Here is a 27,718-nt window from a genome sequence, read left to right as displayed (position 1 = left end):
ATGTTCTACAAGCAGTTCATATATATTTATGTATAGAAGTATATATTGTAATTAAGCATCATCAGCCGAGAAGTATAGGATGAGGCGTACGTTTAGAAAAATGTTGTAAACCTTCTCCACGTTGACTCATGACTGAATAGGATGGGATCTACAGTTGGTATTAAAAAGTGCTCTTCACACATTTGATCACACACACACAAAAAAAAAAAATAATAGAGTGCTCTTCAGACGTCTGGGTGGGAGGAGCCTCGGGGTAGGAGGGGCCTCGGCATGGGAGGGGCCTCGGGGTACAGCGGCGTTCTGGCAGGAATTGGTTTGTGCTGCACGCTGTAATGTTTGTCCATACACTTTGATGCAAGGTCGCCCCAAAAACCTGGCCTCCAGTGGCAGTGCAAGTACCTGTATTTAATCTGTATTTGTATTTAATGAGTATTTCCACCCCAAGAACACCTAGAATATCAAATAAGTTTGTGTTTCGTGGTTACAATGGATTCCAATGGCGGTTTAAAAAAAAAGCGTCACTATGCCGTTCGGGTAGCTCTACTCGACGGACGAAACAGCCAACTATGATGTCGACGAATGGAAGCTGTGTTGAGATGGAAGTATGTGTTCTCAACTGAGTCCCGCCCACTTTAAACTGAGCTTGTCCTACTTTAAACTGAGCCCCACCCACTTTAAACTGAACACGCCCACTTTAAACTGAGCCCCGCCCACTTTAAACTGGACCCGCCTACTTTAAACTGAGCCCCACCCACTTTAAACTGAGCTCATCCTCCTTTAAACTGAGCCCCACCCACTTTAAACTGAAGACGCCCACTTTAAACTGGACCCGCCTACTTTAAACTGAGCCCCACCCACTTTAAACTGAGCTCATCCTACTTTAAACTGAACCCGCCCATTTTAAAACTGCCAAACAAAAACTGAAATCTCAGAAAATATATTTTAAAAATATCCTCCATCTTATTATTGGTGTTAACGAACATCTAGAGACCTTTTTGAATATATTTAAATTAAAGAATAAATTAAAAGGTGTGACTCACTGAGGAAACAGGAATCCATCGTAAGTGTTTGAATTCAGGAGGAACACGCTGGTTTATGGTGACTGCCCCTTTAAGAAGGTGTTTCCAAACCTGTTACTGCACTAAACACCTTCAGGGGTTATAACTGAATATAACTGATGTTTCACAGTCACTACTGTGATCCACACGGGCCGTAGAATAAACCCCTCTTTGCATCGTGTTGGTTGGGTGCACGTGTTCACAGTGGGGGGGGGGGGGGAGTCACCTGATCTGACAGCTACCGGGAAAAAAAGTGATTCAATTCTCCACCTGCAGTTTGGCAAACACTTCACGACGTGAGAAAAGTGAGAAAAAAACCAACCTGTGAACTCGACAGAAACAACCTGTTTTATACTCGTGTGAGAGAAAAGAAAAGAAAAGAAGAAATGCTTCTGAAGAACGGGTAAAGACGTAAAGTACACAGTCGTGTCTGGGCCTGAGGACGACATGCTTCTCTTAAGACTAGCACATGCTCCATTTATTAAAATTAATGAGAAAAAAAACATCCACGCTGTGTGTTGAAGAATTTGGGTCTAAATGTTTTTTGTTTTTTTTACAAAGTAAAAACTTCCAGTTCCTGCAGCCGCAAAAAAAAAGAAGAAGAAAGTAAAAGTGAAAGTCTTGGATCGGTATAAATGTCCTCCTGAAGGTTTCTCCTCACATTTGAACACGGAGGATGTGAGGAATATAAATATAAATATCAGAAGTTCATGAGCTCCGGTGGTCCGTGTCCACGCCGGCGGAGGCCGGTGGGCTCAGACCTCCACCACCTCCACCCGTAAACCCCCCAGAGCTCCACCCGCCAAGGAGGACGGACAGTCCGTCCTCGGGGGGTCTGATCCGCGTTCCCCCCCGAAAGAGAGCGCCGTGCTCCGGAGCCTCCGGTGAAGAAGAGGAGGAGGAGGAGAGACGAGAGGCCAGTAGCGGCGGCCCGGCGGCGTCCGGCCTCCTAGATGCGGCTTACCCGTCTGCAGAGGAGCGGGTGGAGGGCGGGCGGAGGGCCCGGCGTGTAGGGGGGGGGCGGCGGGCCGGGCTTGATGCCCCGGGTCCGCATGAAGGACAGGAACTGGTCCGGGATCTCGGCCAGAACCTCCTTGGCCAGCCGGGCCATGCTCAGGATGTGGTTCCCCCGCCGGTCAATGTAGTCCCTGAAGGGGACGAACTGGAGGGAGGAGAGGAGACGAGGAGAGGAGACGGGTTAAAGAGAGGAGAAGAGACAGGGAGGGGAGAGGAAACAAGGAGAGGTGAGGAGACGAGGAGAGGAGAGGGGGTTAAAGAGAGGAGAAGAGACACGGAGATGACAGGAGAGGAAACAGAGAGAGGAGACGGGGTTAAAGAGAGGAGAGAGGGAGGGGAGAGGAAACAAGGAGAGGAGAGGAAACAGGGAGAGGAGACGGGTTAAAGAGAGGAGAAGAGACAGGGAGAGGAGAGGAAACAAGGAGAGGAGAGGGGGTTAAAGAGAGGAGAGGAGATAAGGAGAGGAGAGGAAACAAGGAGAGGAGAGAAAACAAGGAGAGGAGAGGGGGTTAAAGAGAGGAGAAGAGACAGGAAGAGGAGAGGAAACAAGGAGAGGAGAGGGGGTTGAGGAGAGGATACAAGGAGAGGAGAGGGGGTTAAAGAGAGGAGAAGAGACAGCGTTAAAGAAAGGAGAGGAGACAAGGAGACAGGGTTAAAGAGAGGAGAGGAGACAGGGAGAGGAGAGGAGACAAGGAGAGGACACAGGGTTAAAGAGAGGAGAGGAGACAGGGAGAGGAGAGGAGACAAGGAGAGGACACAGGGTTAAAGAGAGGAGAGGAGACAGGGAGAGGAGAGGAGACAAGGAGAGGAGACAACGTTAAAGAAAGGAGAGGAGACGGTAAGAAAACAAACGATCGGAGGAGTAAATATAAAAATGTCCGCCTGAGGACACGAGCCTCCGGAGGGTCAGACGCGTTGACCTCTCGGTGACCCCTGACCCTAGAGGTCGAGTCTCTACCTGAACGATGTCACGCTCGGCGGAGCGTCCTTGAGACGAGATCCTCTCCTCGTCCCCGTCCAGCTCGATCATCTCTGGGGAGAGGAGCACATCGGTCAGGAGGGGGAGGGGGGGGGGGGGGGGAGGAGGAGGAGGATGAAAGTGAGGAGGAGGAAGAAGAGGAGGATCTAGAAGAAAAAGAGGAGGAGGATGAAGGGTAGGAGGAGAAGGAAGAAGAAGAGGAGCAGGAAGAGGAGGAGGAAGTGGAAGGGGAGGAAGAGGAGGAAGAAGGACTTTGAGGAGGTGGAGGAAGAGGAGGAGGATGAGGAAGATGAAGGGGAGGAGGTGGAGGAAGCGGAGGAGGATGAGGAGGATGAGGAATTTGAGGAGGACGAAGAAGAAGAGCAGGAAGAGGAAGGGGAGGAGGTGGAGAAAGACGAGGAGGAGGACGCTGAGGAGGAGGATGGTGAAGAGGAAGAGGAAATTAATGGGGAATGTGAATTAGGGGGAAGAAGAGCCGCACAAGGAAGGCTGAACCATGTGGGAGGAAGAGAAGAATAGAGGAGGAGTACTGCAAGTAGACAGAGAACACACACACACACACACACACACACACACACACACACACACACACACACACACACACACACACACACACACGATCTTCACTTACCGTTAAATTCCGCCGGTCCGACCCCGACGATGATGATGGACATGGGCAGAGAGGCGGCCTGAAGAGGAGACACGAGGCTCAGCAAGACCTCAAGCTAACGGAATACTAACTAGCTAACGGAAGCGGATGACTAACTAGCTAACGGATCAGTAACTAGCTAACGGAAGCGGATGACGGAACGTTCTCATTTCATCCACAACCGTCTGAAGTCTCCAGAAAGAAATGAGTCCCATCTACATCTTCCTCCCCGAGCGGCAGCCCGACGCCCAATAATGTTTATTAAATCTGGAACTGCACTCCGCCGGGTGATGAATGGAGGTTTTAGTGTTTCATCTCCCCCCCCCCTCTCCCCCCCCCTGCTTATTAGATGAACGCCCCAGATTGCTGGAGATACGAAGAGGGTGGTGGATCCTCTGCGGGCTAGTAAATAATTACTCTGGAATCCGACCTTAACAATAACATTACATAACGTGGAGGAGGAAGAGGAGGAGGAGGGGGGCGAGGGGTGACGAAGAGCCGCGAGAAGCACCGAGGCTCCAAATATATATACGAAAATAATGGTTACACACATCAACTCTGATCACTCTAATTAGAAAGCATAGTTATTACAGTGTGTGTGTGTGTGTGTGTGTGGGGGGGCACTTAAAGTGACGGGCAGCTCCTCATGTTCCGCCCTCTCACATCCTGTTGGTTTATTAGACTCCATTAGAGGCTCCGCCCTCGTTTCACGGTCGTTAAACGGAGTGCACGGACAGGGCTGCGTTTGTTGAACCAGGTAAACAATAAACGATCCGTCAACAACAACAACAATAACAACGTGAGTGCGGCCGTACGTTGACGATGGACTCCTTGGTCTGCGCCATGTCCGTGATCACGCCGTCGGAGATGATGAGGAGGATGAAGTACTGGGAGCCGTCCGTCACCGCCGACGCATACCTGAGAGAGAGGCGCCGGGGGTCAAAGGTCAAGAGGCCGAGACTCCTCTTCTCCTCCTCTCCTCCTCTCCTCTTCCCTCATTCAGAAAGGTGTGGAGGTGGATTTGTGTCTTTATTACGCAACAAACCAAAAGATGTTTGGAGAGCAAATAAAAAATATATAAACTGACAATAAACGATGTGCTAGTTTTGCTTATGACACAAAAATGTTTGGCTGTGAATAAAATATTTAAAGAAAAAATACAAATTTGAGTTTGGAGGTAGTAGTTTGAGAGTTATGTGTTCTTTTAGTTCTTTTAGTTTCGTTTTAGTTTTAAAAGCAGGATTTTTAAAAATGTTTTGGGGGGGGGGACTTTTTTTTGTGCAAAATATAACTAAAACGCTTTTTTTTGGGTAACTTTAGTTTTTTTCGCAACGTTATGGTTTTTAAGAGCAACTTATTTTTTTGCAAACGTTTGTTTTTTGAGAAACCTTTTGTGTTTTTAGAGGTTTTTTTGGTGCAAATATGTTGTATTTCATAAGCCAAACTAACAGAATTTATTCTCAGTTTGAATATTTTGAATTACAAATGAGAAATTTGCTCTGAATTAAAAAAAATTAAAAACATGAAGACAGGGCATTTAAAAATAAATAAGAATATTATAGTTATAGTGTGTGTGTGCATCTTTTCTCATTAAATAATCTGGAGCTGTTTCTATAACATTAATTCATACGTATTGATATCTGAATTAAGCTTCAAAAAGGTTTATTTCTTAGCTCTGAACAAACGTTTATCACCTTTTATTCAATTTAATTCAGTTTATTTAAAATAGCTTAATATCACAAATTAAGAAATTGCCGAATTGGGCTTTAATGTTCTATAAAAACATGGTTGACTGTTTAAAATGACGCTTTGTCAGAGAAATATGAATCTGACGTGACTTAAATATATATATATATACTCATGTATAAGTTAAGTGACGTCTTATTGTTTTTAGTGAGCGTGAACAATGCAGCTATTCTGAGGCCGCGTGGGCGAGCGGGGGAGGGGAGCGAGAGAGTGATGGCATCTGAAGAAAAAAACGCAGATGAAAGGTGGGAAGAGAGATTGTTCCGGTGAGTCTGGAGGAGCGAGACGCGGGAGGAGGTAGAGGTCAAAGGGAGGAGGTGGAGGTCTCAGGTGGAGGTCTAAGGGAGGAGGTGGAGGTCTAATGGAGGAGGTAGAGGTCAAAGGGAGGAGGTGGAGGTCTCAGGTGGAGGTCTAAGGGAGGAGGTGGAGGTCTAAGGGAGGAGGTGGAGGTCTCAGGTGGAGGTCTCAGTGAGGAGGTGGAGGTCTATGGGAGGAGGTGGAGGTCTAAGGGAGGAGGTGGAGGTCTAAGGGAGGAGGTGGAGGTCTAAGGGAGGAGGTGGAGGTCTATGGGAGGAGGTGGAGGTCTATGGGAGGAGGTGGAGGTCTCAGTGAGGAGGTGGAGGTCTAAGGGAGGAGGTGGAGGTCTCAGGTGGAGGTCTCAGGTGGAGGTCTCAGTGAGGAGGTGGAGGTCTATGGGAGGAGGTGGAGGTCTCAGTGAGGAGGTGGAGGTCTAAGGGAGGAGGTGGAGGTCTCAGGTGGAGGTCTCAGTGAGGAGGTGGAGGTCTCAGTGAGGAGGTGGAGGTCTATGGGAGGAGGTGGAGGTCTATGGGAGGAGGTGGAGGTCTCAGTGAGGAGGTGGAGGTCTATGGGAGGAGGTGGAGGTCTATGGGAGGAGGTGGAGGTCTCAGTGAGGAGGTGGAGGTCTCAGTGAGGAGGTGGAGGTCTAAGGGAGGAGGTGGAGGTCTCAGTGAGGAGGTGGAGGTCTAAGGGAGGAGGTGGAGGTCTCAGTGAGGAGGTGGAGGTCTAAGGGAGGAGGTGGAGGTCTAAGGGAGGAGGTGGAGGTCTATGGGAGGAGGTGGAGGTCTAAGGGAGGAGGTGGAGGTCTAAGGGAGGAGGTGGAGGTCTCAGTGAGGCGGTGGAGGTCTATGGGAGGAGGTGGAGGTCTAAGGGAGGAGGTGGAGGTCTATGGGAGGAGGTGGAGGTCTATGGGAGGAGGTGGAGGTCTAAGGGAGGAGGTGGAGGTCTATGGGAGGAGGTGGAGGTCTATTATTATTTGTTAACTGGCATTAAAACTATTCAAAGACGATCTCTGGTGCTCCGGCTCCTCTCTTCGTGCTCGTTAGCCAGCTGGTCGTATTCCCGCTTTGTTGCTAGGCAGAATTCAGGAGGAGCATATCCGCTACTCCCCCCCCCCCCCCACACACACACCTAGCCTGAGAAGCAACAGGCAGATTCTTTAACAAATACCACACACACATACAAACCACACACACACACACACACACACATATGCACACACACATCACACTTACATACACACACACATATGCACACACACACATCACTTACATCCACACATATACCTCCTCCCCCCCCCACACACACACACCACACACACACAAATACCCCCCCTCCCACACGCACCCTCCTCCCACACACACATATATACCCTCCACCCGCTCCCCACACACACATACAGTACACACAGACCCCCCCACACACACAGGGATTCCCCAGCAGCAGCTGTGGGTGGCGCCCGGCGGTGTGGCGATGGCGTCCTACCTGGCCACGTGGTTGATGACGGGGGAGAAGTGTGTGGGTCCGTAGAGACGCACGGACTTGAGGCTCTGGTAGTACGCCTCCATCACGCCCTCGATGCCGCTGCAGTACGGGTTCTGAGGGTTCCCGTTCTGCACGTGAACACAAACATGGACGGAGGACATGTTGGAGGTCTCCATTACATTTACTTCATGACGCTCGTGTGTCAAACTAAACTACTGACAAGTCGGTTTGGCAAGATGAATTATATATATTTATATATATATTTACACTATATATATAATATATATATATATATCTAATATATAATATAATATATACTATATATATATTATAATATGTATCATATATATATATATAATATATAATATATATATTATAATATGTATCATATATATATTATAATATGTATTATATATATATATATAATATATATATTATAATATATATATATTATATATGGCCTTTGAACCAGTTCTGGAGTAAAATAAATGAATTTAAGACGAGTCGTTCTGTTTCTCCTCTTATTAAAGAAAGAACATATTTCTTCTGCTAAGGCTCCTTGTACGTTGTTTTTTTCTCCCATAATGCAACATAAATTCACGACGGGCCAACTCCGTATCGTGTTTCACGGCTGAGGTGTGAGCTTGAAGATGAGGTGCTGATTCTAAATGGATTACGTGTGTCTATTGATCCCGGTGAGGAGAGCTTTGGGTCTTTACTGATCACGCAGAGGCAGAACAACGGTTCTGGTTCTGTTGCTTGTGAGTTTCATTGCACTTAAACATCACGTCTGGAACTCTAAAATAGCAAAAAATTCCAAATATTATTTATCCGTTCTTCTCCATCAGCCAACGGTTTACATACGACTCAGCGTCAGACATTTAATGTGCTGAGAAATGCGTTAAATATATTATTAAAGGGCATTTTGAATAAGCGGCCGGCGGTACGCATCAAAGATAAAAATAAATTGAATATTGTTTGTTTTGATATTCGGAGACTGTGTGGCTGAATAATAAGAAGGAGGGAAAGAAAAAGAATATATATATATATATATATATATTATCCCTTCATGGGGAAAAAGGCTGGAATGGAATTACATTTTGTATTTTTTAAAAGGCATAGCTGGGCTGCAAAGAGCAGGATAACAGGATTACAGGCATACGCAGAGACGCCAAAATTGGCCACCCGAGGGCCAAAATATCAATAACACTCCAAGAGCATCAGAACATCGTACCTGGAGGACGTATCATACAACCTTACATAAATATACTGAGCCTTCTCTGGGTGAAATGTGGACGGTTTAATTCTCCGTCTCAAACGTCTGACTCTGAAAGAGGGGCGGAGCCCCGCCGAGGCCTTCTGGTAACCGGGGATACGACGTGTCGCTAAGGGAGGTCACGAGAGGAACGCCGCGGCGCCGCTTTGCCTCCTGGCTTCACGCCACGTTGTGAGTGGAACATCCAGACGTTTTCAACCCGGACCACATCGCGCATGTCCACCACGACTTTTACCGGTCCGATATTTAGCGATTTTGTCTCTTATATTTTCCTTTATTTGCAGAAAGGCAACAAAAACATGAATTAAACTCACACTAAACCTAAAAGTCCTTGCTTTGTCTAATGCTCTTAGATATTCTAAATAAGCTTTCTTTAAATGCGGTGGAAAAACAATAAACCCTTCGGCTCTCTAGCCAACACACACCTGGCCGTATCTTCATCGTCATCATCAAAATCATATCAACAACCTGTCAGCATGATCAATAACATATAGAACTAGAACGGGCACTGGGTAGAGCGCATACCTTCGCATATCACGAGATTGGGCATTGAATTATGAACATGTTGGCATTAGTTGCATGCCAATTGGATACAAATTGACCGCGCTATGGTAAGAAGAAGATGTTGACCTTTTCATGACCTTGACCTTTGACCCGATCGATCCCAAAATCTAATCAAATGGTCCCCGGATAATAACCAATCATCCCACCAAATGTCATGCGATTCGGTTTAATACTTTTTGAGTTATGCGAGTAACACGCATACAAATAAATAAAAACACGGCGATCAAAACAAAACCTTCTGCATTCTCAATGCGAAGGTAACAACATACGGCACTGACAGACACACATTAGTGCCATGGCGACGCAATCAGGCTGACTCCTCCCCTTCAATGTACGTCCAATGAAAGCACTTGCTTGCTTTTTTTGTGTTTCTTTTTGAGAGGTTTAGATGTTATTTGAAGCGTCTCGCGACGTTGGAGAAAGAACCCGGCAGAGAAATACAACCTCTCTCTTCCCGGAGAAGTTTCCCATCTCCATTCTGGAAATCCAAACTCGATATTCGTCCGTGAGGCTGAAGACGGTTTGGCTCAACGCTCTTCCTCCTCCAACACAACAAGCTCTCGTTTCCACACAACAACAAACGGAGCGAGAAACCCGTTTTTTAAAAATGATTTCTCCGTGGGTTTCCTCCACGATGTTGTCGGAGATCCAGGAAAGAAGAAGAACTCTTAGAGGACTCACAGTGACGGCGCTCGAGGGGTTAAATCTGCTAAATGAATCCCCATTCGTCACAAACACGGGGGACGAAATCAATAAAGTTTCTGCATGTTGAACACGGAGAAGTGAGTGCGTCTCGGTGTTGTCCTGAAGGCCTCAGAGTAGAAACACAGTTTAAAATATCGAAGAAGCAAACACTAAATTATGGAAGCTGCCTAGATGTTTAGGGCTTCTTTTTATTTTATCCTCCTCCTCCTCCTCCTCCTCCTCCTCAAGACTCAAAGAGTTTTACATATTTAATGCTCGGATTGAGGCGGATGCTCCGCGTCTCGGCCGTTACCCGACGCTCAGCAGCTGGAGCCGGTCGACCAGGGAGCATCGTGGTGCTGAGGAGAGGTCAGGGCGTCTAGAGCCCACGTCCTGTATGCATCATTTACACATGATGTCATCATCACAAGATCGGCATAAATAAATTAAACTATCAGTGAGACTTAAACTCAGTTACAGATGCGTTGAATCGGACGTTTACATCTTTAAAGAGATTTGTGAAAAAGAATTATTTAAAATAAGCATCCATTAAAAAAAAATCGGTTAAAAATAGAATATAAGTGTAAATTCATAAACAGAATTATATATATATTCTCTATTAAATCAGACACTGATGGCACAGCGCTGTGTAATTAACCAAAGATTCTTCCCCCCTTCATCGCCAACCTCTCTCCACACCCTCCCACAATCACAAGGCACCTTAAATGTCTAAATATAGTCATTTGCACCTTAAATGTCTAAATATAGTCACGTGCACCTTAAATGTCTAAATATAGTCACTTGCACCGTAAATGTCTAAATATAGTCACGTGCACCTTAAATGTCTAAATATAGTCATTTGCACCTTAAATGTCTAAATATAGTCACGTGCACCGTAAATGTATAAATATAGTCACTTGCACCTTTGTCGTTTGGTTTGCTGTGACATGATGTTTCTATATATTTGTACATTTCCACTGTTGACCATATCTGCGCTGCATTTTGTATTTTTGGTATCCTGCTTTTTGGTTGAGAACCAGCGCTACGCGGCGTCTCTAAAGACGGCCGTGTCCTCACCAGGGCGAACTCGTGGGAGACGCGGCCGTCCGGCGGCAGCTTGGCGCCGAAGCCGAGCGCGGGAAACATCTTGTCGCTGTCGTAGTCCTGGATGATCTCGCCCACGGCCCTCAGCGCCATGGCGTAGTCGTTGAGGTGGTACGGGCTCATGTAGTGCAGCGAGGTGGGCTGGGACGGGTTTCCTGTTACACACACACACACACGTCAGCATCAAACTGTAATTACGCCTGCTTCCTCCCCTCTCCTGGGCCGTGACTCATATTAAAGTTTAAATAAAGGAAAGGTAAGGGGAGTGGGTGGCAGACGGACTGTTAAGCTGCACCGGAGGCAGAAATAATCTGCACCGGCGGGCCAGAACCACAGCGGGGTCGCCGGCTGACCGCCGGCCGGCGATTCTGCAGATGGAGCTCCATGAAGCCACGGCTCAGATTTAGAAGATGGGAAACGGTGCACTAATAATGAGACGAGGACCGGCAGAACATCAGAGGGAAGGGAATCTGCTCCTTCTGGGCCACGAATGCACGAAGCTGCTCTTCACCATCTGAACTACAACCAGGATGAGAGAAACGTCTAGAGGTCACCCTCGAGAAAAGAGATTTTTAATCTCAATGGGTCATAAAAAAGAACGTAAAAGTCCGTCTTGTTATTTTTCGTCCCTATAGCAATAAATAAAGACATGAGAGCGACTCCAGCACCTGTAACCACGGTGATGTCGTTGCAGGATAAGGAGTCTTCACTCATACCGTTAAGGCCTCACAGCTCAGATACTCGACTTATTACTATTATATAACTTGAAGACGTTACCAGGGGTGGTGTTCAAGTCAAAAAGTCACATTTTATTTTTTAGATCACGATTTATGATATGATTAAGTTACACTGCAGGCGAAACACGTGTGAGCTGTGTGTTCACGCTCCGGCAGCAACACAACAACAACAACAACATGACTTACATTCACACCAGCAACATTACGATGGCGATGTCATGATGACAGACATCCAAATGTAAAACAATTATATTTTAGCACCAGATATAATGGCGTAGCTAATAAATGTGTTTTTAATAGTTTAACAGCGGCACAGTAGAATAATATCTATCACGTTCATGTTGCAAAGATGATTTTTGTTATAGGAGATACATTATTTGTGTTTTTTTTTCTATAATAAAAGGTAAATAATGGATATCACAGGCCTTTTCTTTAATATTAATATTATTCAGTAATATGTGTACGGGCTGGTTGGATGCAGTTTTATAAAAGGAATAATAAAGTTTAAATATTCTAACAACGTATTAGTAGAAAATGATGTTCTTATTATTGTAGTTGTTGTTGTGTATTTTATTTAGTTAGTCATTGCAATACAATATTATTATATATAATATACAAAACAGAAAGACTGAAAAGGTAGAAGCAAAAATGCTCATATATTCATCTCCTAAATTATTATTATTAATATTATTATATTATATAATTAAATAAATCTGAAAATGTATACAAAATAAAGAATAATAATGATTTATGTGTTTTCTGCCTGTGTCTGATTGCTCGTGCCGTTTGTTGTTCTGCTGTTATGTCATTTTGTTTATTTGTTGTTTTGTTGTCTGTTAATGAGCAACTTGTAAAAACTTAAAAGAAAATGATTGAAAGAAAGAAAATGATTTTGCATATTGCCGAGAAAAAAAACTAATAACGCATCCCGTTATTATTACGGGACGCGGAGAACAGATTCGATGGCGGGAAAACAAAAAATAAAAAAAGAGCCGGCGGCTCGTCTTCCGTGACGGAGCGTCGTGAATCACATTAAGAATATTAACTTCCTGCGTTATCTCCGCCGCGGCGAGGACATCGCTCACCGAGTCCTCCGCGGCGAATTTGCTCGTTTCCTTTGTTTTTGTCATTAGATTTGTCGTCGATGACGAATGAACAGGCGGTCCGACTAACGAGGACTTCAAACGAGCTCCTCGGAAGATGCGATATCGGAAAAGTTCACTGAACTTTTTTTCCGGCTTGTCTTTAGAAGAAGTGCATTAACAAAGAACAAAATAACACACTTGACTCCCCATTAACACAGGATGAACTTTGTACTGCCCTCAATCTCATGCCCAATAACAAAGCACCCGGACCTGATGGCTACCCTGCAGAGTTCTATAAACACTTTTGGTTCATCATAGCTCCACTTTTTCACAAGATGATAACAGAAATAAAACAAAATTTGCAATTCCCAGCAAGCATGAATACAGCCTGTATATCACTTCTCCTCAAACCAAACAAAGATCCAACTCTTCCATCAAGCTACCATCCCATTTCCCTCCTCAATGTAGACATTAAAATCATCACAAAGGCACTAGCTCATAGATTAGAAAAAGTCACTCCATTTATAATTCACCCAGATCAATCCGGCTTTATCAAAGGTAGACACTCATACACTAACACACGCAGACTGTTTAATTTAATCAACTACTCATCATTACAACAAACCCGAACCATCATCGCCTCCTTAGACGCAGAAAAGCATTCGATAAAGTAAATTGGACATTTCTCTTAAGTGTATTAAAAAGATTTGGTTTTGGGGAGTCATTTATTAACTGGGTCAAAATTCTATACACTGCACCTCCAGCTACCGTCATCCCCAATGGACACACCTCTCACAGCTTCACATTGCACAGGGGGACAAGGCAAGGATGCCCACTCTCTCCCTCACTTTTCATCATTTTCATTGAACCGCTAGCTGCTGCCATTCGTCAGAATACCATCATAAAAGGAATCCAAACACTCAATACCCATCACAAAATCAGTCTTTATGCCGATGATATATTGCTCTTCCTCCAAAAGCCATATTCATCGTTACAGGAAACTATTAAAATTATAGACACATTCTCCAAAATCTCTAACTACTCAATTAACTGGAACAAATCATTCATCCTTCCATTAGACAGTAACAGTTGGGATGGGGCAGGCCACACACCACCTATTCCTTTTTGCACTGATGTCATCACTTATTTGGGAATACATATTTCCTCCAGGCTGTCAGAGCTGTTCACACTCAACTTCACTCCATTACTTAAAACAATAACCGACGACCTCCTCCGCTGGATGAAACTACCACTGTCACTCATGGGCAGAATAGCAACAGTTAAAATGACAATTCTTCCTAAAATAAATTACCTATTCACAATGATTCCATCTCAACCCACCCACTCCTGGTTCAAATCTCTTGACTCACTCATTACTAAATTTTACTGGAAAAATAAGACGCCAAGAATAAAACTGGCCACTTTACAACAAACAAAAAAACAAGGAGGACTTGAAGCTCCAAATTTTTCTCACTACTCACTAGCAAACCAACTTCAATACATTCTTAAATGGATCCACCCCACTCACTCAGACAACACATGGTTAGACATAGAACAGACAGTATGTAAGGACATCCACATTTCAGACCTACCATTTCTCAGCCAATCAATCAAACGCCATCCTTGCTTCAAAATGGTAACAATAGCAGAAACTCTGACAGCCTGGTGGAAATTCCACAAAATCACTAATGTCACTTTTGCACCCTCAAATTTCACCCCTATATGGAATAATCCGGACATTCTAAACAGTAATAAGCTTTTAAATCTCCACACATGGTCCACTAAAGGCATCACTCATTTGAAACACATCTTTAATCACAATACCCTGGTTTCATCCCCCCATTTGGTTCAGAAGTATGGCATCGGGAAAAATCACTTTCTGGAATATCTACAATTTAAATCATCCCTTCAAACAAAATTCAACATTAAGGCCACACATTTGGAATTACCTCCCTCAACCTCACAGTTAATTAATATCACCTCATCAAATAAATTAATCACAAAAATATGTAGCATAATATCACACTCTGAAATAATAACCATACCAATAATAAAATGGGAATTTGACTTGGCTATCACTCCTGATGCCGACTTCTGGACCAAAATCTGTACTAATATATATTTTATGACCAAAAATACAAATTTACAACTAATACAATATAAAATACTTCACAGAATTCACTACACTGGGCACAAAATGTTTAAAATGGGTTTCACTACAGATATCTGTCCACATTGCATGCAAAATACTCAGGATAGTTACATTCACGCCACCTGGCACTGCACACCAGTTCAACACTTTTGGAAACAAATAACTGAGTCATTGTCTGTTTTCCTGGGCTGCCTCATCCCATTATCCCCATCACTCTGTTTACTGGGAGACATCTCATCTATAAACCTGAGCAAAACAAACTGCAAAATACTTCTCGTGGCCCTAACTATCGCCAAGAAAACAATCTTCGTGAACTGGAAATCAAGGAATAACACACATATCTCACACTGGAAAAATGTAATGTCAGAATATATTTCAATGGAACAACTCACCTCATCTATCATTTACAATACAACAGAACACCACGACATCTGGTCATCATTCACTATATTTTTACAAACATGACACCATTTATTTATTAGTTAATTCATAAATGCACATGCACACACATATACACATGTACACATGCATCTGTCTTTCTTTTTCTCCTTCTAATTATTATTATGTTTGTTTTGTTTGTTTTTTGTTGTTGTTTTTCTTCTTTTTTTTCTTTCTTTTTTCAGAAATACTCTGACTTTATGATGTTATGTCCATTGTTTTGTCGTCTGCATTGTTTATTGTCCTCTAGGTGTTATGTCTATGTATTGTCTTTTGTCTTAAAATAAAATTATTTTAAAAAAAGAAGAAGAAAAAAAAAAAAGAAGAAGTGCATTAAAAACCGACGGAGAAGAGTTCACAGTAAACACATCACGTGAAGAGCGCTGAGCGGCGGCGAGGCCTTCAGGGACCTCACGGACAACAGAGGGAAGCTTTTTCAACACTTACCGTTTGAAGCCGTGAAATCGATCGCCACCGTGAAGTTAATCTGAGTCCTACGGGAGAGACACAGCACGCATGAGGGGTTACCGGGGGAACATCAAGCACGGCGGGTTGTACCACGGCGGGCGGGGGGGGGGGGGGGGGGGGCGATGAGGAGGCGGGGTTAGCGGTCACTCTCACAGGGTTCAGACACATGGTGACCACTAGGACTTTAAACCACATTTTCATGACCAAAATGTGTTTTTTTTAAATCTCGTTGTAGACATGAAAAAGTGATAAAAAGTAGTATTTAAAGTAACTATGAGAATTCCAAAGCATACAGTTTATAACATTACATAACTCAAACGAATGAGAGATGATAACTTAGATTAAAAGAATAAACATTCATGTATTTTCAGTTATGGTGCGTTCACTTGCAGCGCGGAAAAATGTGCAAATATGAAAGAGCGTATGTATGTCGGCTTATATTTAAAGCGTCTTTCTTTTAAAAGCTTATTAAATTATTTAAAACTCAGCGGAAAAATGCAATTTTTCATGACTTTTCCAAAACTTTGTGGATTTCCCGCCACGCCTGGAAAGAAACATTTACAAATCCCGGGACTTTTCCAGGTGTTCGGTGAGCGTAGGAACGCCGCTCTTCAGGGTGAAGCCGTGAACTCACCCGCCGCGGATGTAGTCCAGGAAGGAGAGCTCCGAGTCCACGAGGCAGGACAGCAGGGTGACCTGCAGACAGCGGGGGGTAACCGGGGGCAACGGTTCAGACTCGTAAACATTTATTCAGCTTCTCAATATTCCGAGTCGTGGATCCTCGTCGGTTCAGGAGTGACATCGTCACTTTGATTCTAGGAGATGTTTTAAATTAAATTGTTGTTGATTGTTTTAGTTCTGGCCGACAACGTGTTCTGTGAGGTCAGAGACTCTGGTCCGTTCACCTGGAGGCAGAGTGTGTGTGTGTGTGTGTGTGTGTGAATGTGTGTATTTGGGTGTGTATGTATGTGTGCGTGTGTGTGGGTGTAAGTGTGTGTATGTACAGTATGTGTGTAGGTGTGTGTAGGTAGGTGTGTGTAGGTGTGTGTGTCTGTATTTGTAAGTGTGTGTGTATGTGTGTGTAGGTGTATCTAGGTAGGTGTGTGTAGGTAGGTGTGTGTGTCTGTATTTGAAAGTGTGTGTGTATGTGTGTGTAGGTGTGTCTAGGTAGGTGTGTGTGTCTGTATTTGTAAGTGTGTGTAGGTAGGTGTGTGTCTGTATTTGAAAGTGTGTGTGTATATGTGTGTAGGTGTGTCTAGGTAGGTGTGTGTGTAGGTGTGAGTGTGTCTGTGTGTGTATTTGTAAGTGTTGATATGTGTGTAGGTGTGTGTGTGTAGGAAGTTGTGTGTAGGTATGTGTAGGTAGGTGTGTGTGTAGGTGTGTATGTGTCTGTGTGTGTATTTGTAAGTGTGTGTTTGTATGTGTGTGTGTGTGTATATATGTATTTGTGTGTATGTACTGTATTTGTGTAGGTGTGTGTATGTGTGTGTAGGTGTGTGTGTCTGTATTTGTAAGTGTGTGTATATGTGTGTAGGTGTGTGTGTAGGTGTGTCTAGGTTGGTGTGTGTGTGCAGGTGTGTAGGTGTGTGTGTGTGTATTTGTAAGAGTGTGTATGGGTGTGTGTGTGTGTGTGTGTGTGTGTAGGTGTGTTTGTGTGTGTGTATATTTGTAAGTGTTTATATGTGTGTAGGTGGGTATGTGTCTGTGTGTATTTGTAAGTGTGTGTATATGTGTGTAGGTGTGTGTGTAGGTGTGTCTAGGTTGGTGTGTGTGTGCAGGTGTGTGTGTGTGTATTTGTAAGTGTGTGTATGGGTGTGTGTGTGTGTGTGTGTGTGTGTAGGTGGGTATGTGTCTGTGTGTGTATTTGTAAGTGTGTGTGTGTGTGTGTACATCTGACCCCCAGCGTCGTGACATCACAGCGGGTCATCACGTGTGCATAAAGCCGACTTCTTCACTCTGGTTCAAAACGTTCATTCATGAATCTCTGATATTCTGCTGACTCACCGTTCCCGAGTTCTGGTACTTCTTCTTCTTCTTCCCTTTCTTCTTTGGATTCAGAACCTGTGGAGCGAGGCGGAGCCGTGAGTCCACGTGGCCGTCTCTCAGGGCCCGCCCTCCCCCTTACCGTCTATTGTAACGCGGGTAGAGGAAATCAAGCATTCTGATTGGTTGAGAGTCCCGAGGCGTGCTTTAATCAGCCGTGACGTCTGACAGCTGTTTACATCGATCTGAGCGTTCCACATCAGCGAGACTCGAAAAAACAATCGCGGTGCGTTGTGCGTGACCGTTAGTCGTCAGTTACAAACATGTTTCTGTTACTCTGATATTTGGGGACTTTAAACGAGTCGCTAGCGGAAGAGGAAACGTCAGGTGGACGTCACGCTGCCAGAGAAGAGAAACAAATTCACACTTGTGAAATGTTGCGCAACAGAAGAAAGCCCGTCGACGCCAGGGACACGACAGAGCAAAGTTCGGTGAGTCGGAAAGATGTTCACAGAGTCGGACTGTTGCTAAGCAACAGACAAAACCGCCGGTGACCATTTTTCTCTCGGCTACAACTATTTTGTGCTGAAAGGCAGTTTACGATTTACTCACTATTCATAATGTCGCACGCAACCGTATTATAAAAGCAATAAGGTACTCGAGGCAGGACTGTATCGTCAATAATGTCCGCTTCAAGGCATCTTATTATTATTAGTATTATTATTATGCACCTTATTGCTTAATAACCACGTGATAGCGCCCCAAAAAGGGTGAAGACCAAACATCTCGATAGCCGGCTGGTGATTGGCTGTTTGGGAAGCGTCTTGATTGGACGCCAGTCGATCGTGTTCCCATGGTGATCTCGATTGACGTACGATTGATTGTGTAAAAAAAAAAAAAAAAGAGAAAGTCATTCCTCAGACGCTTAAAACGTCGAGAGAAAACATTAAACAAAAGCAGTTTAAGAGTTGGAGGGTCAGAGCGAGCGGAAAGGTCGCGCCACTCGTCTCCACGCGTGAGATCCAGGTTGAGCCGAGTCAGCACATTCAGACTCCTGACCTTCAGGGCTCACACAGAATGGACCTGGAGCTCGAAAAGAAGACAGAGGAGGAGGAGGAGGAGCAACGCCTTTTGAGGAGCCGCTGCTGGCGTGAATATACATACAAATAAATCATGTATATAAATATTCATCTCAGAGGCGTGGCACCCTGTGAATCATGAGTCACCGTGTAGAAGTGCTGATGCTTTACACTGCGTCAGCGCCGACAGACTTGAATGGAAACGTCACTTTAAAGAAGTTAAAGGCAACCCTTTAAAATCAATATGGAAACTGCTGAATGGGAACGAGGGCGTCTGTGTGTGTGTGTGCGTGCGTGTGTGTGTGTGTGTGTGAGGCGCTACGCCAAAAGTTCAGAACCTTGAAGGCCAGCCGACCTTTACGGAGCTCAGCGAGATAACCTGCCCGGCAACAAGAGTTTTTTGTATTTAATGGACATGAGCTAGTTTTATTTGATATATATATATATATATATAAAGTTAGGTTATATATATATATATATATATTCTATAAAAAGAAGCAAAACGATGATGAATGCCCAAACACCGAGGAACTATATACACAGAGGAGAGTTTAATGATCATATATATACTTAACTTAACCCTAACTTAACCCTTTATGGGGCACTCATTGAAATACTTAGAAATTGAAAATGTCAACACTACAGTCCTATTGGAGGACATAACAATACTGTTTAACTGTTACATAAAAACAAATATACATTGTTTTTAGGTAGAAAATCAACGTCAACGAAGTTACCGTATGTGGTTCCTCGTCCGATAAAAAGGGTTAAAGTATCCACAACCATCCGGTTCACTGTTCAGGAAGAACACATCTATAGTTTTCTTCTCATCCTGGGCCTTTAATTCTCTACTGGAACATTTTTATTACTTCTTCCCGCTCTGATCTTCTTCACACCAACTCTCTAAATCGGGGATCTACTCGTGTTCCTGGAGTTAAACTGAGTTCCTCGGGTCATAAATGAGTTTGGCGTCTCCCGTGGAGTTGAAGCCCGGCTCAGAGCTCAGCCTCTCCTCCAGAACTCAGACACTACGGCTTTGTTTGAAGTTCACACGCCACTTCAGGACGGAAATGCAGATGTTCCATTATCGATCAGTGAAGGTGTCAATAGATGATCAATAAGTGACGTTTGATGATTCTCAGTGACAGATGTTTACCTCGCTAACGGCTCCGTGTCCCTGATCCTCACCGAGTGTCGGGGGGTCTGCGTCACGTTAAGAGTAAAGGAAATGGAGGATAATACATCCTCACAAGCGTAGCAGTGTGTGTGTGTGTGTGTGTGTGTGTGTGTGTGTGTGTGTGTGTGTGTGTGTGTGTGTGTAGAGCGTCACCTCATAGATGTGGAACTGTGACTGGCTTCTGGACATTTCTCTGTAGCTGGTGCTGAAGTCGCCAATAAAGTCATGACTGTAGGAAAAGACAGACAGACAGACAGACAGACAGACATAATATTATTATTATTAATTGTTATAAAAAAATGTAAACAATTATAACTTATTTCTTAGTTTTTTTATAATTCTAAATTATATTTATTGATTGTTGTTGTTGTGTACCTAGTACAGGAAGTACACACACAACAAAGAAAAACAAAACTATTATTGAATGATGGGGCATTTTTTGCCCCTCTAGTGACATCAGGGGCAACATTATATTTCTTAGGGCAGATTTGACCTTTGACCTTTGACCCGGCCAACAAGTCCAACGGGCCAGAGAGAAGAAAGAGAGAAGAGGTTTCCCCTCACCCGCCGTCCCGGTCCCAGTCGTACACCTCCACCTTGATGCTCCTGTGGGGGAGAGAAGGGGGGGGGGGGGAGGGGTCCATTAAAAACCTCATTAGCGCCGCTGACTTACAGCCGTTCTGCTTCAGGAGACGATGGCAGCTGGTCTGTGGGCGTCATCAGGCCCCGCCGGAGCTCAGAGAAGAGAAGAAGTGGAAAGAGATAAAACCAGAGAGACGCCGCCCGGCTCACCGCGCTGTCCGTGGGAAATATTCGGCCAACGGAATCGCTTCAACGTTAGCTGACGTGAGGCGGCCATGTTTCCCCCCCCCCCTGTTAAATATGCACTCTGCTCTTTGTTAGCGACGTAATTAGGAGCCGAGTGGGATCCTTCAGAGGAAGTCTGAAGGTCACTCAAATACAGCTAACACTCCACTTAAATACAGTTAACACTCCACTTAAATACACTTAATACTCTACTTAATACTCAACTTAAATACACTTAATACTCTACTTAATACTCCACTTAAATACTCCACTTAAATACACTTAATACTCCACTTAAATACAGTTAATACTCCACTTAAATACACTTAATACTCCACTTAAATACAGTTAATACTCCACTTAAATACACTTAATACTCCACTTAAATACAGTTAATACTCCACTTAAATACACTTAATACTCCACTTAAATACACTTAATACTCTACTTAATACTCCACTTAAATACAGTTAATACTCCACTTAAATACACTTAATACTCCACTTAAATACACTTAATACTCCACTTAAATACAGTTAATACTCCACTCAACTACACTTAATACTCCACTTAAATACACTTAATAATCCACTTAAATACACATAACTCTTCACTTTAAATACACTTGTCACTTTAAACTGACATAAGAAGTTCTGAAAACCTGCCGGTCTGTGCATTATTATATGTTAGTATACTTATATTCTTAATTCTCGTCTGTGTTGATTGTTGTTCATGTTCCTTGGATGTGAAAACATACATGTCAATAAAAGGTTCTGATTTATTTCTATATAAGTAGTGCAGAAGGTTTCCAGTGATGTTGTTCTGCTCGTCTCTCTCTCTCGTGTGTGTGTGTGTGTGTGTGTGTTCGTGTGTGTGTGTGTGTGTCCGTACCGGTCGTAGTTCCCGTTGCACAGCGCCCTGACGGGGATCTTGAAGGCCTGCCACACGGGGTCCAGGTTGTTCTTCACCACCTCCGTTTTGTGGCAGATGGTGAACCTGAGAGGGAGACGCACGCCGTTAGCACGTTAGCACGCCACCTGGAACTCACTCCTCTCTTCTGATTGGTCACGTTTCTTATCATCTCAATACCAGCCGGCTGCTTCCCGTCTATTAGGAATAGTTAGTGATATAAAATACTTCTCCGCCAGAAGATGAACAGACAGACGAGGACACAAAAAATACTTCAAAGGCAAAAAGAGCGACGCTACACGTGATGGTGAAGCCGACTTCTCTCTCTCCTGTTCTCTCTCTCCTGTTCTCTCTCTCTCCTGTTCTCTCTCTCCTGTTCTCTCTCTCTCATGTTCTCGCTCTCCTGTTCTCTCTCTCTCATGTTCTCTCTCTCCTGTTCTCTCTCTCCTGTTCTCTCTCTCATGTTCTCTCTCTCCTGTTCTCTCTCTCCTGTTCTCTCTCTCTCATGTTCTCTCTCTCTCATGTTCTCTCTCTCTCATGTTCTCTCTCTCCTGTTCTCTCTCTCATGTTCTCTCTCCTGTTCTCTCTCTCTCCTGTTCTCTCTCTCCTGTTCTCTCTCTCTCATGTTCTCTCTCTCTCATGTTCTCTCTCTCATGTTCTCTCTCTCCTGTTCTCTCTCTCCTGTTCTCTCTCTCCTGTTCTCTCTCTCTCATGTTCTCTCTCATGTTCTCTCTCTCTCATGTTCTCTCTCTCCTGTTCTCTCTCTCCTGTTCTCTCTCTCCTGTTCTCTCTCTCCTGTTCTCTCTCTCTCCTGTTCTCTCTCTCCTGTTCTCTCTCTCCTGTTCTCTCTCTCATGTTCTCTCTCTCCTGTTCTCTCTCTCCTGTTCTCTCTCTCCTGTTCTCTCTCTCATGTTCTCTCTCTCCTGTTCGCTCTCTCCTGTTCTCTCTCTCTCTCCATGCTACACCTCTCTCTCTCTCTCTGCTGCCGCCAGCTCAACATTTAGGCTTCAGTAAATACCACAGCTGGCTGTGTGTGTGTGTGTGTGTGTGTGACCTCCACACACACTTAACTCCATCTCCTCCACCCTTTATGTTCCTCTGTGTCAACCCCGTCTTATTATCTCTGCTCATCCCTCGTTCTTTATGCCGTTAACGTCTGGACGGACAAGGTTACGCAACCTCAGTTTATCCCATGTGTATTTATATATATATATTAGGGCTGTCAATCGATTAAAAAAAATTAACTAATTAATCGCACATTTTGAAATTGCGATTAATTAATCGCGCTTAAAAGTGTTTTCCTTCTTTTTAAAGACTAAACTTCACACAGAGCTGTGTTTTCAAAGAGGCTCCTACCTATAAAATGCCAGCGAGGTATTTAATATCGTGGATGATAAATTGTTTCTTCAGTGAAACATCAGATTAGTAAAAAAAAAAGAAGTATATTGAGACCCCATTGGTCCTGTCATCCTTAACACTGAACAGCAGCAGAACCAGTGGCCTTGGTAACTGACTGACATTCAAATATGTCCTGTTCACCCTCTGGAGGCTGGGGGCATTTTATACATTTTACAAAATAAATTAAATTCACCGTTTAAAGTCTTTTGCATGTGACACACCCCCACGTGTTATACATCAAACATTCCAGAACAATCTCAGCTCTGAAATTCAATTCAATTCAGTTTATTTGTATAGCCCAATTTCACAAATTACAAATTTGTCTCAGAGTGCTTTACAATCTGTACACATAGACATCCCTGCCCCAAAACCTCACATCGGACCAGGAAAAACTCCCAAATAACCCTTCAGGGGGAAAAAAAAGGGAAGAAACCTTCAGGAGAGCAACAGAGGAGGATCCCTCTCCAGGATGGACAGAACAATAGATGTAATGTGTACAGAAGGAAATAAGGCTCATTGTCCTCGCGCCGTGTTCTCTGCTCTCTGACTGACAGGCTGCTAAATGAGCCTAACCTGTGAGGTGGGAGGTCCTTTGTGATTTACTGAGTGTTCATTGGTTGTTTTTTTACCGAAATGTTGACAGAAAACGGATTGACCAATCACGTTGAAGGTTTCGTGTGTCGCGTTCTTTCCGCGCCGCGTCACCCGACACGTCGCCCCTCCGTTCCTCTGTGTATCAGAGGGGGAGACGGGAGGAAGGAGGAGCAGGAGGAAACCCGACTGATTCATCCACGAGTTAAACTGATTTATGCTCCTTATTTTCGCGGAGAAATAATTGTTTTAAAAACGGAAACAGTGTCAAACCGTACTGCCGCGGTTTAAAAAAAAATAAAAAAATTTGCGTTAAAATATTTTAGTGCGTTAACGCGGCCAAATTAATCGCATAGATTAACGCGTTAACGCTGACAGCCCTAATATATATACATATATAAATATACACACACACATACATACGCTGTATGGGCGCTTTTTAGAGCGTGATAAATCACACTCAAGAGTCGAGACGCAATTTAGGCATGTTTACTTTGTGTGCGTGCGTGTGTGTATGTGTGTGTAGGTGTGTGTGTGTGTATGTGTGTGTATGTGTTTGTGTGTGTGTATGTGTCTCTGTGTGTCTCTGTATGTGTCTGTGTGTATGTATGTGTGTGTGTCTGTGTGTGTGTGTGTGTATGTGTGTATGTGTGTGTATGTACGTGTTTGTGTGTGTCTCTGTATGTGTGTGTGTGTTTGTATGTGTGTCTGTGTGTATGTGTGTGTGCGTGTGTATGTGGTGTGTGTCTCTGTATGTGTCTGTGTGTTTGTGTGTGTGCGTGCGTGTGTATGTGGTGTGTGTATGTGTCTCTGTGTGTGTGTCTGTGTGTATGTGTGTGTATGTGTGTGTATGTGTGTGTCTGTCTGTGTGTATATGTGTGTAAGTGTGTGTATGTACGTGTTTGTGTATGTGTTTATTTCTGTGTGTGTATATGTGTGTGTATGTGTGTGTGTATGTCTCTGTATGTGTCTGTGTGTGTTTGTGTATATGTATGTGTGTGTATGTGTCTGTGTGTTTGTGTGTGTGTGTGTGTGTAGGTGTGTGTGTGTGTGTGTGTGTAGGTGTGTGTACGCGTGTGTGTATGTGTGTCTCCTCAACTCACGATCCGTCCTCGTTGCTACGGTAGAACACGAGGAAAGGATCCGACTTCCCAAAGAAATCCTTCTTGTCCAACTTGTTGCCGCAAAACTGGAGCATCACAGACTCCTGGAGGGGGGGGGAGGAGGAGGAGGGAGGAGGAGGAGGGGGGGGAGGAGGAGGAGGGGCACAACATGATGACATGATGTCCTCTAATGTTTAATTAATGAGGAACATTTATGACAGTGAAGTTTTCCTGTTCTAGTTTTTTACTGGAGCAACTCTCCGTTGTTTCCTGTGATCAACTTCTCTGATTGCTGCAATGCATTCTGGGATGTCGCGTATTGGAGAAAAACGGTCTCTCTCTCCCCCCTCTCTATCTCTTTTGATCCCTCTCTCTCATTATCCCCCTCTTTCTCTCTCCTTCCCTTCTCTCTCTCTCCCTCTTCCTCTCCCCCTAAACACAGATGATCGTACCACACTCATCTTCATCTTCTTGGGTTTGAGGTATTTTATCCAGCGCTGTATTTTTAGGGCGTCGTGTCTTTGGTTCTGAGAGCCACAGAGTAGTGATAATAATAATAATAATACATATAATAATAATACATATAATAATATTAATAATACATATAATAATAATACAACTAATAATAATAATAATACATTTCATAATAATAATACAAATAATAATAATAATACAAATAATAATAATAATGTATTTATGAAACTTCTCTGTTGGGTACTGAGCGAGCTCTGCTTTATTACTTCTTCTTCTCTTGTTTAAGGGAGTTTTGGGGGCGTTGTGTACAGACTTAAAGCCCTCTGAGGGGGTTTTGTGGTTTTGGGCTACAAAGAATAAACTGAAATGAACAATAAGAGAGTAACAATGGACACAAAGAATCGATGATGAAACTCATTGCCAACTATTCTAATAATTGATTTTTTTAGCATTTTAATGATTTAGTTCTCTGATGTAAACACACACACACACACACACTTTCTCTCACCCTGCAGTTGCTCAGTTCTTCTGCTCTCACGATCACGGTGCCACATTTCTTCCCCGGGATCCCTCTGGAAGAAAAGAGATTGAAAAATAAATAAACTTTTGATTAAAAGAATAAACATTAACGTCTTTTCAGTTTAAGGTGCGTTCACTTGCAGCGCGGAAAATGTGCGAGTTGTAACAGTTTAGCTCCACGCCTTCCTTTTGGTAATAGTTGTTTTCATCCTGTCACACCATCTCGTCAATCCAACTCCCCTCACCTGCCTCTGATCACCTCGTTAGTCCCTCATTCCCTTCACCTGGTCCTCACGCCCTTCTCACCTGCCTCTGGTCACCTCGTTAGTCCCTCATTCCCTTCACCTGGTCCTCACGCCCTTCTCACCTGCAGCCCATCCCCTCATTAGTCCCTCACTATGTAGCTCCCTCACTGCCACTTGTCCTCTGCCAGATTGTCTTGTGTTTTCGTGCCAAGTTCTCCAGCGTTATTAGAGTATATTCCTGACCTGCCTGTTCTGACCCTGCCTGCCCTGACCTCTGATTCTCTGCCCCGCCCATTTTTGGACTTGTTTGCTTCTTCGACTGATCTCCCGGTTTTGACCCAGCCTGTTTCCAACCAAAGACAGTATTCTTTGTGACTCCTGTCTGAGTCGTGCTTTTGGGTCCACTCTAATAGCGCCGTGACACGAGTATGAAAGAGCGTACGTACGCCGGCTTATATTTAGAGCATCTTTCTTTTAAAAGCATATTAAATTATTTAAAACTCAGCGTATATGAACATGTGAATATAAAGAATGTCCATGATTTGTTCTTTCTTTAGGACTTTTCCAGGCCTGGAAATAAACATTTACAAATTCCCATGACTTTTCCAGGTTTTCCACGACCAAGGAATCCTGTTTCGAGAACTAAATGTTCAAAACTGGAGAAAATAATAAAACACTCTCAGTCTATCCCCTATAGATACCCTGTCCCTCAACAGATCTCTCTTCTACTCACATTCATATTTTTCCTGATTATTCATTAATAAATCTTCATGTGTGCAGAGAGAACACGTGAACCGTTGCCATGACGTCGCCATGTCACCATGATGTCACTGTCACCATGACAACGCCATGTCAACATGTCACCATGATGTCAACATGATGTCAGTCACCATGACGTCGCCATGCCGTCACCGTCGTCATGACGTCACCGTCACCATGCCGTCGTCATGACGTTGACGTCACCGTGACGTCACCGCGCCCGCTGACATTTCAAGCTGAGATGTTTGTTTATGCTCTGAGCCGGCGAAGCGTGAGCTTCAGCCAATAACAGCCGAGGGAGAGACGACCACTAAAAATAGACCAGATGATGCCACGGACCGCGGGGCCCGATGCACGGAGAGGAAGAAGAGAGGGAGAGGGGGAGAGAGAGAGAGAGAGAGAGAGGGAGAGGGGGAGAGAGAGAGAGAATCTCATTTGGCTAAAGACGTCCAGGACAATCACAGATGTGGAGAGAGGGAGAGACTGATGACGGGAGATTGAAGCGAAAGGCTTTGATACCCCCCCCCCCCCCCGAGAGGGACCGCCATCCCTTTGATGCATTCAGGGAAATTAATTCACTGTACGAGTAGAATGAGAGAGAGAGAGAGAGATTGTGCTCGGCAAAAGAGGGCAGACGGGGAAATGGAAATGTTCCGAGAGAGGGAACAAGAAAGAGATGGACAGAGAGGAGGAAGATGGAGAGAGAGAGGGAGAGAGCGAGAGAGAGATAGAGAGAGAGAGAGGCCCATGGTAGATGCGAGGCCCTCCCTCTCCTCTCATATAAGGGACACAAAAACAAAGTTAAGGACAGATCTCCGTGACTCGGAGTCGCTGAGGATCATCTCCATGGGATGAGAAACGTGACTTAATCCCGCCACACACGTGTGTGTGTGTCTGTGTGTGTTTGTCTGTGTGTGTGTGTGTCTGTGTGTGTT

General features: G+C 44.2%; 1 protein-coding gene across 2 annotated transcripts; it reads right to left on the bottom strand.

The window, feature by feature from the left end:
- Positions 1-1,282: 1,282 nt before the first annotated feature.
- LOC130195985 (copine-8-like) lies at positions 1,283-27,718 on the bottom strand. Of its 2 annotated transcripts, XM_056417858.1 has the most exons (14): positions 25,769-27,718; positions 24,787-24,890; positions 21,677-21,781; positions 20,543-20,584; positions 20,132-20,207; positions 17,744-17,800; positions 16,374-16,435; positions 15,719-15,765; positions 10,833-11,014; positions 7,232-7,359; positions 4,519-4,621; positions 3,686-3,743; positions 3,034-3,107; positions 1,283-2,220 (listed from the first exon to the last, which is right to left on the bottom strand). In XM_056417858.1, the coding sequence occupies exons 2-14, from the start codon at positions 24,879-24,881 to the stop codon at positions 2,008-2,010; spliced, it is 1,242 nt and encodes a 413-aa protein (XP_056273833.1). In that variant the 5' UTR covers positions 24,882-24,890; positions 25,769-27,718; the 3' UTR covers positions 1,283-2,007. The 2 variants fall into 2 exon arrangements, with proteins under 2 accessions (XP_056273833.1, XP_056273834.1); XM_056417859.1 differs by lacking the exons at positions 20,543-20,584; positions 21,677-21,781; positions 24,787-24,890; positions 25,769-27,718 and adding an exon at positions 20,472-20,531.

Source organism: Pseudoliparis swirei, chromosome 6, assembly GCF_029220125.1.
Source record: "Pseudoliparis swirei isolate HS2019 ecotype Mariana Trench chromosome 6, NWPU_hadal_v1, whole genome shotgun sequence".
NCBI classification, from domain to species: Eukaryota; Metazoa; Chordata; class Actinopteri; order Perciformes; family Liparidae; genus Pseudoliparis; species Pseudoliparis swirei.
The sequence above is the reverse complement of the archived record's forward strand: the minus strand, read 5'-3'. Positions and strand labels throughout refer to the sequence as shown.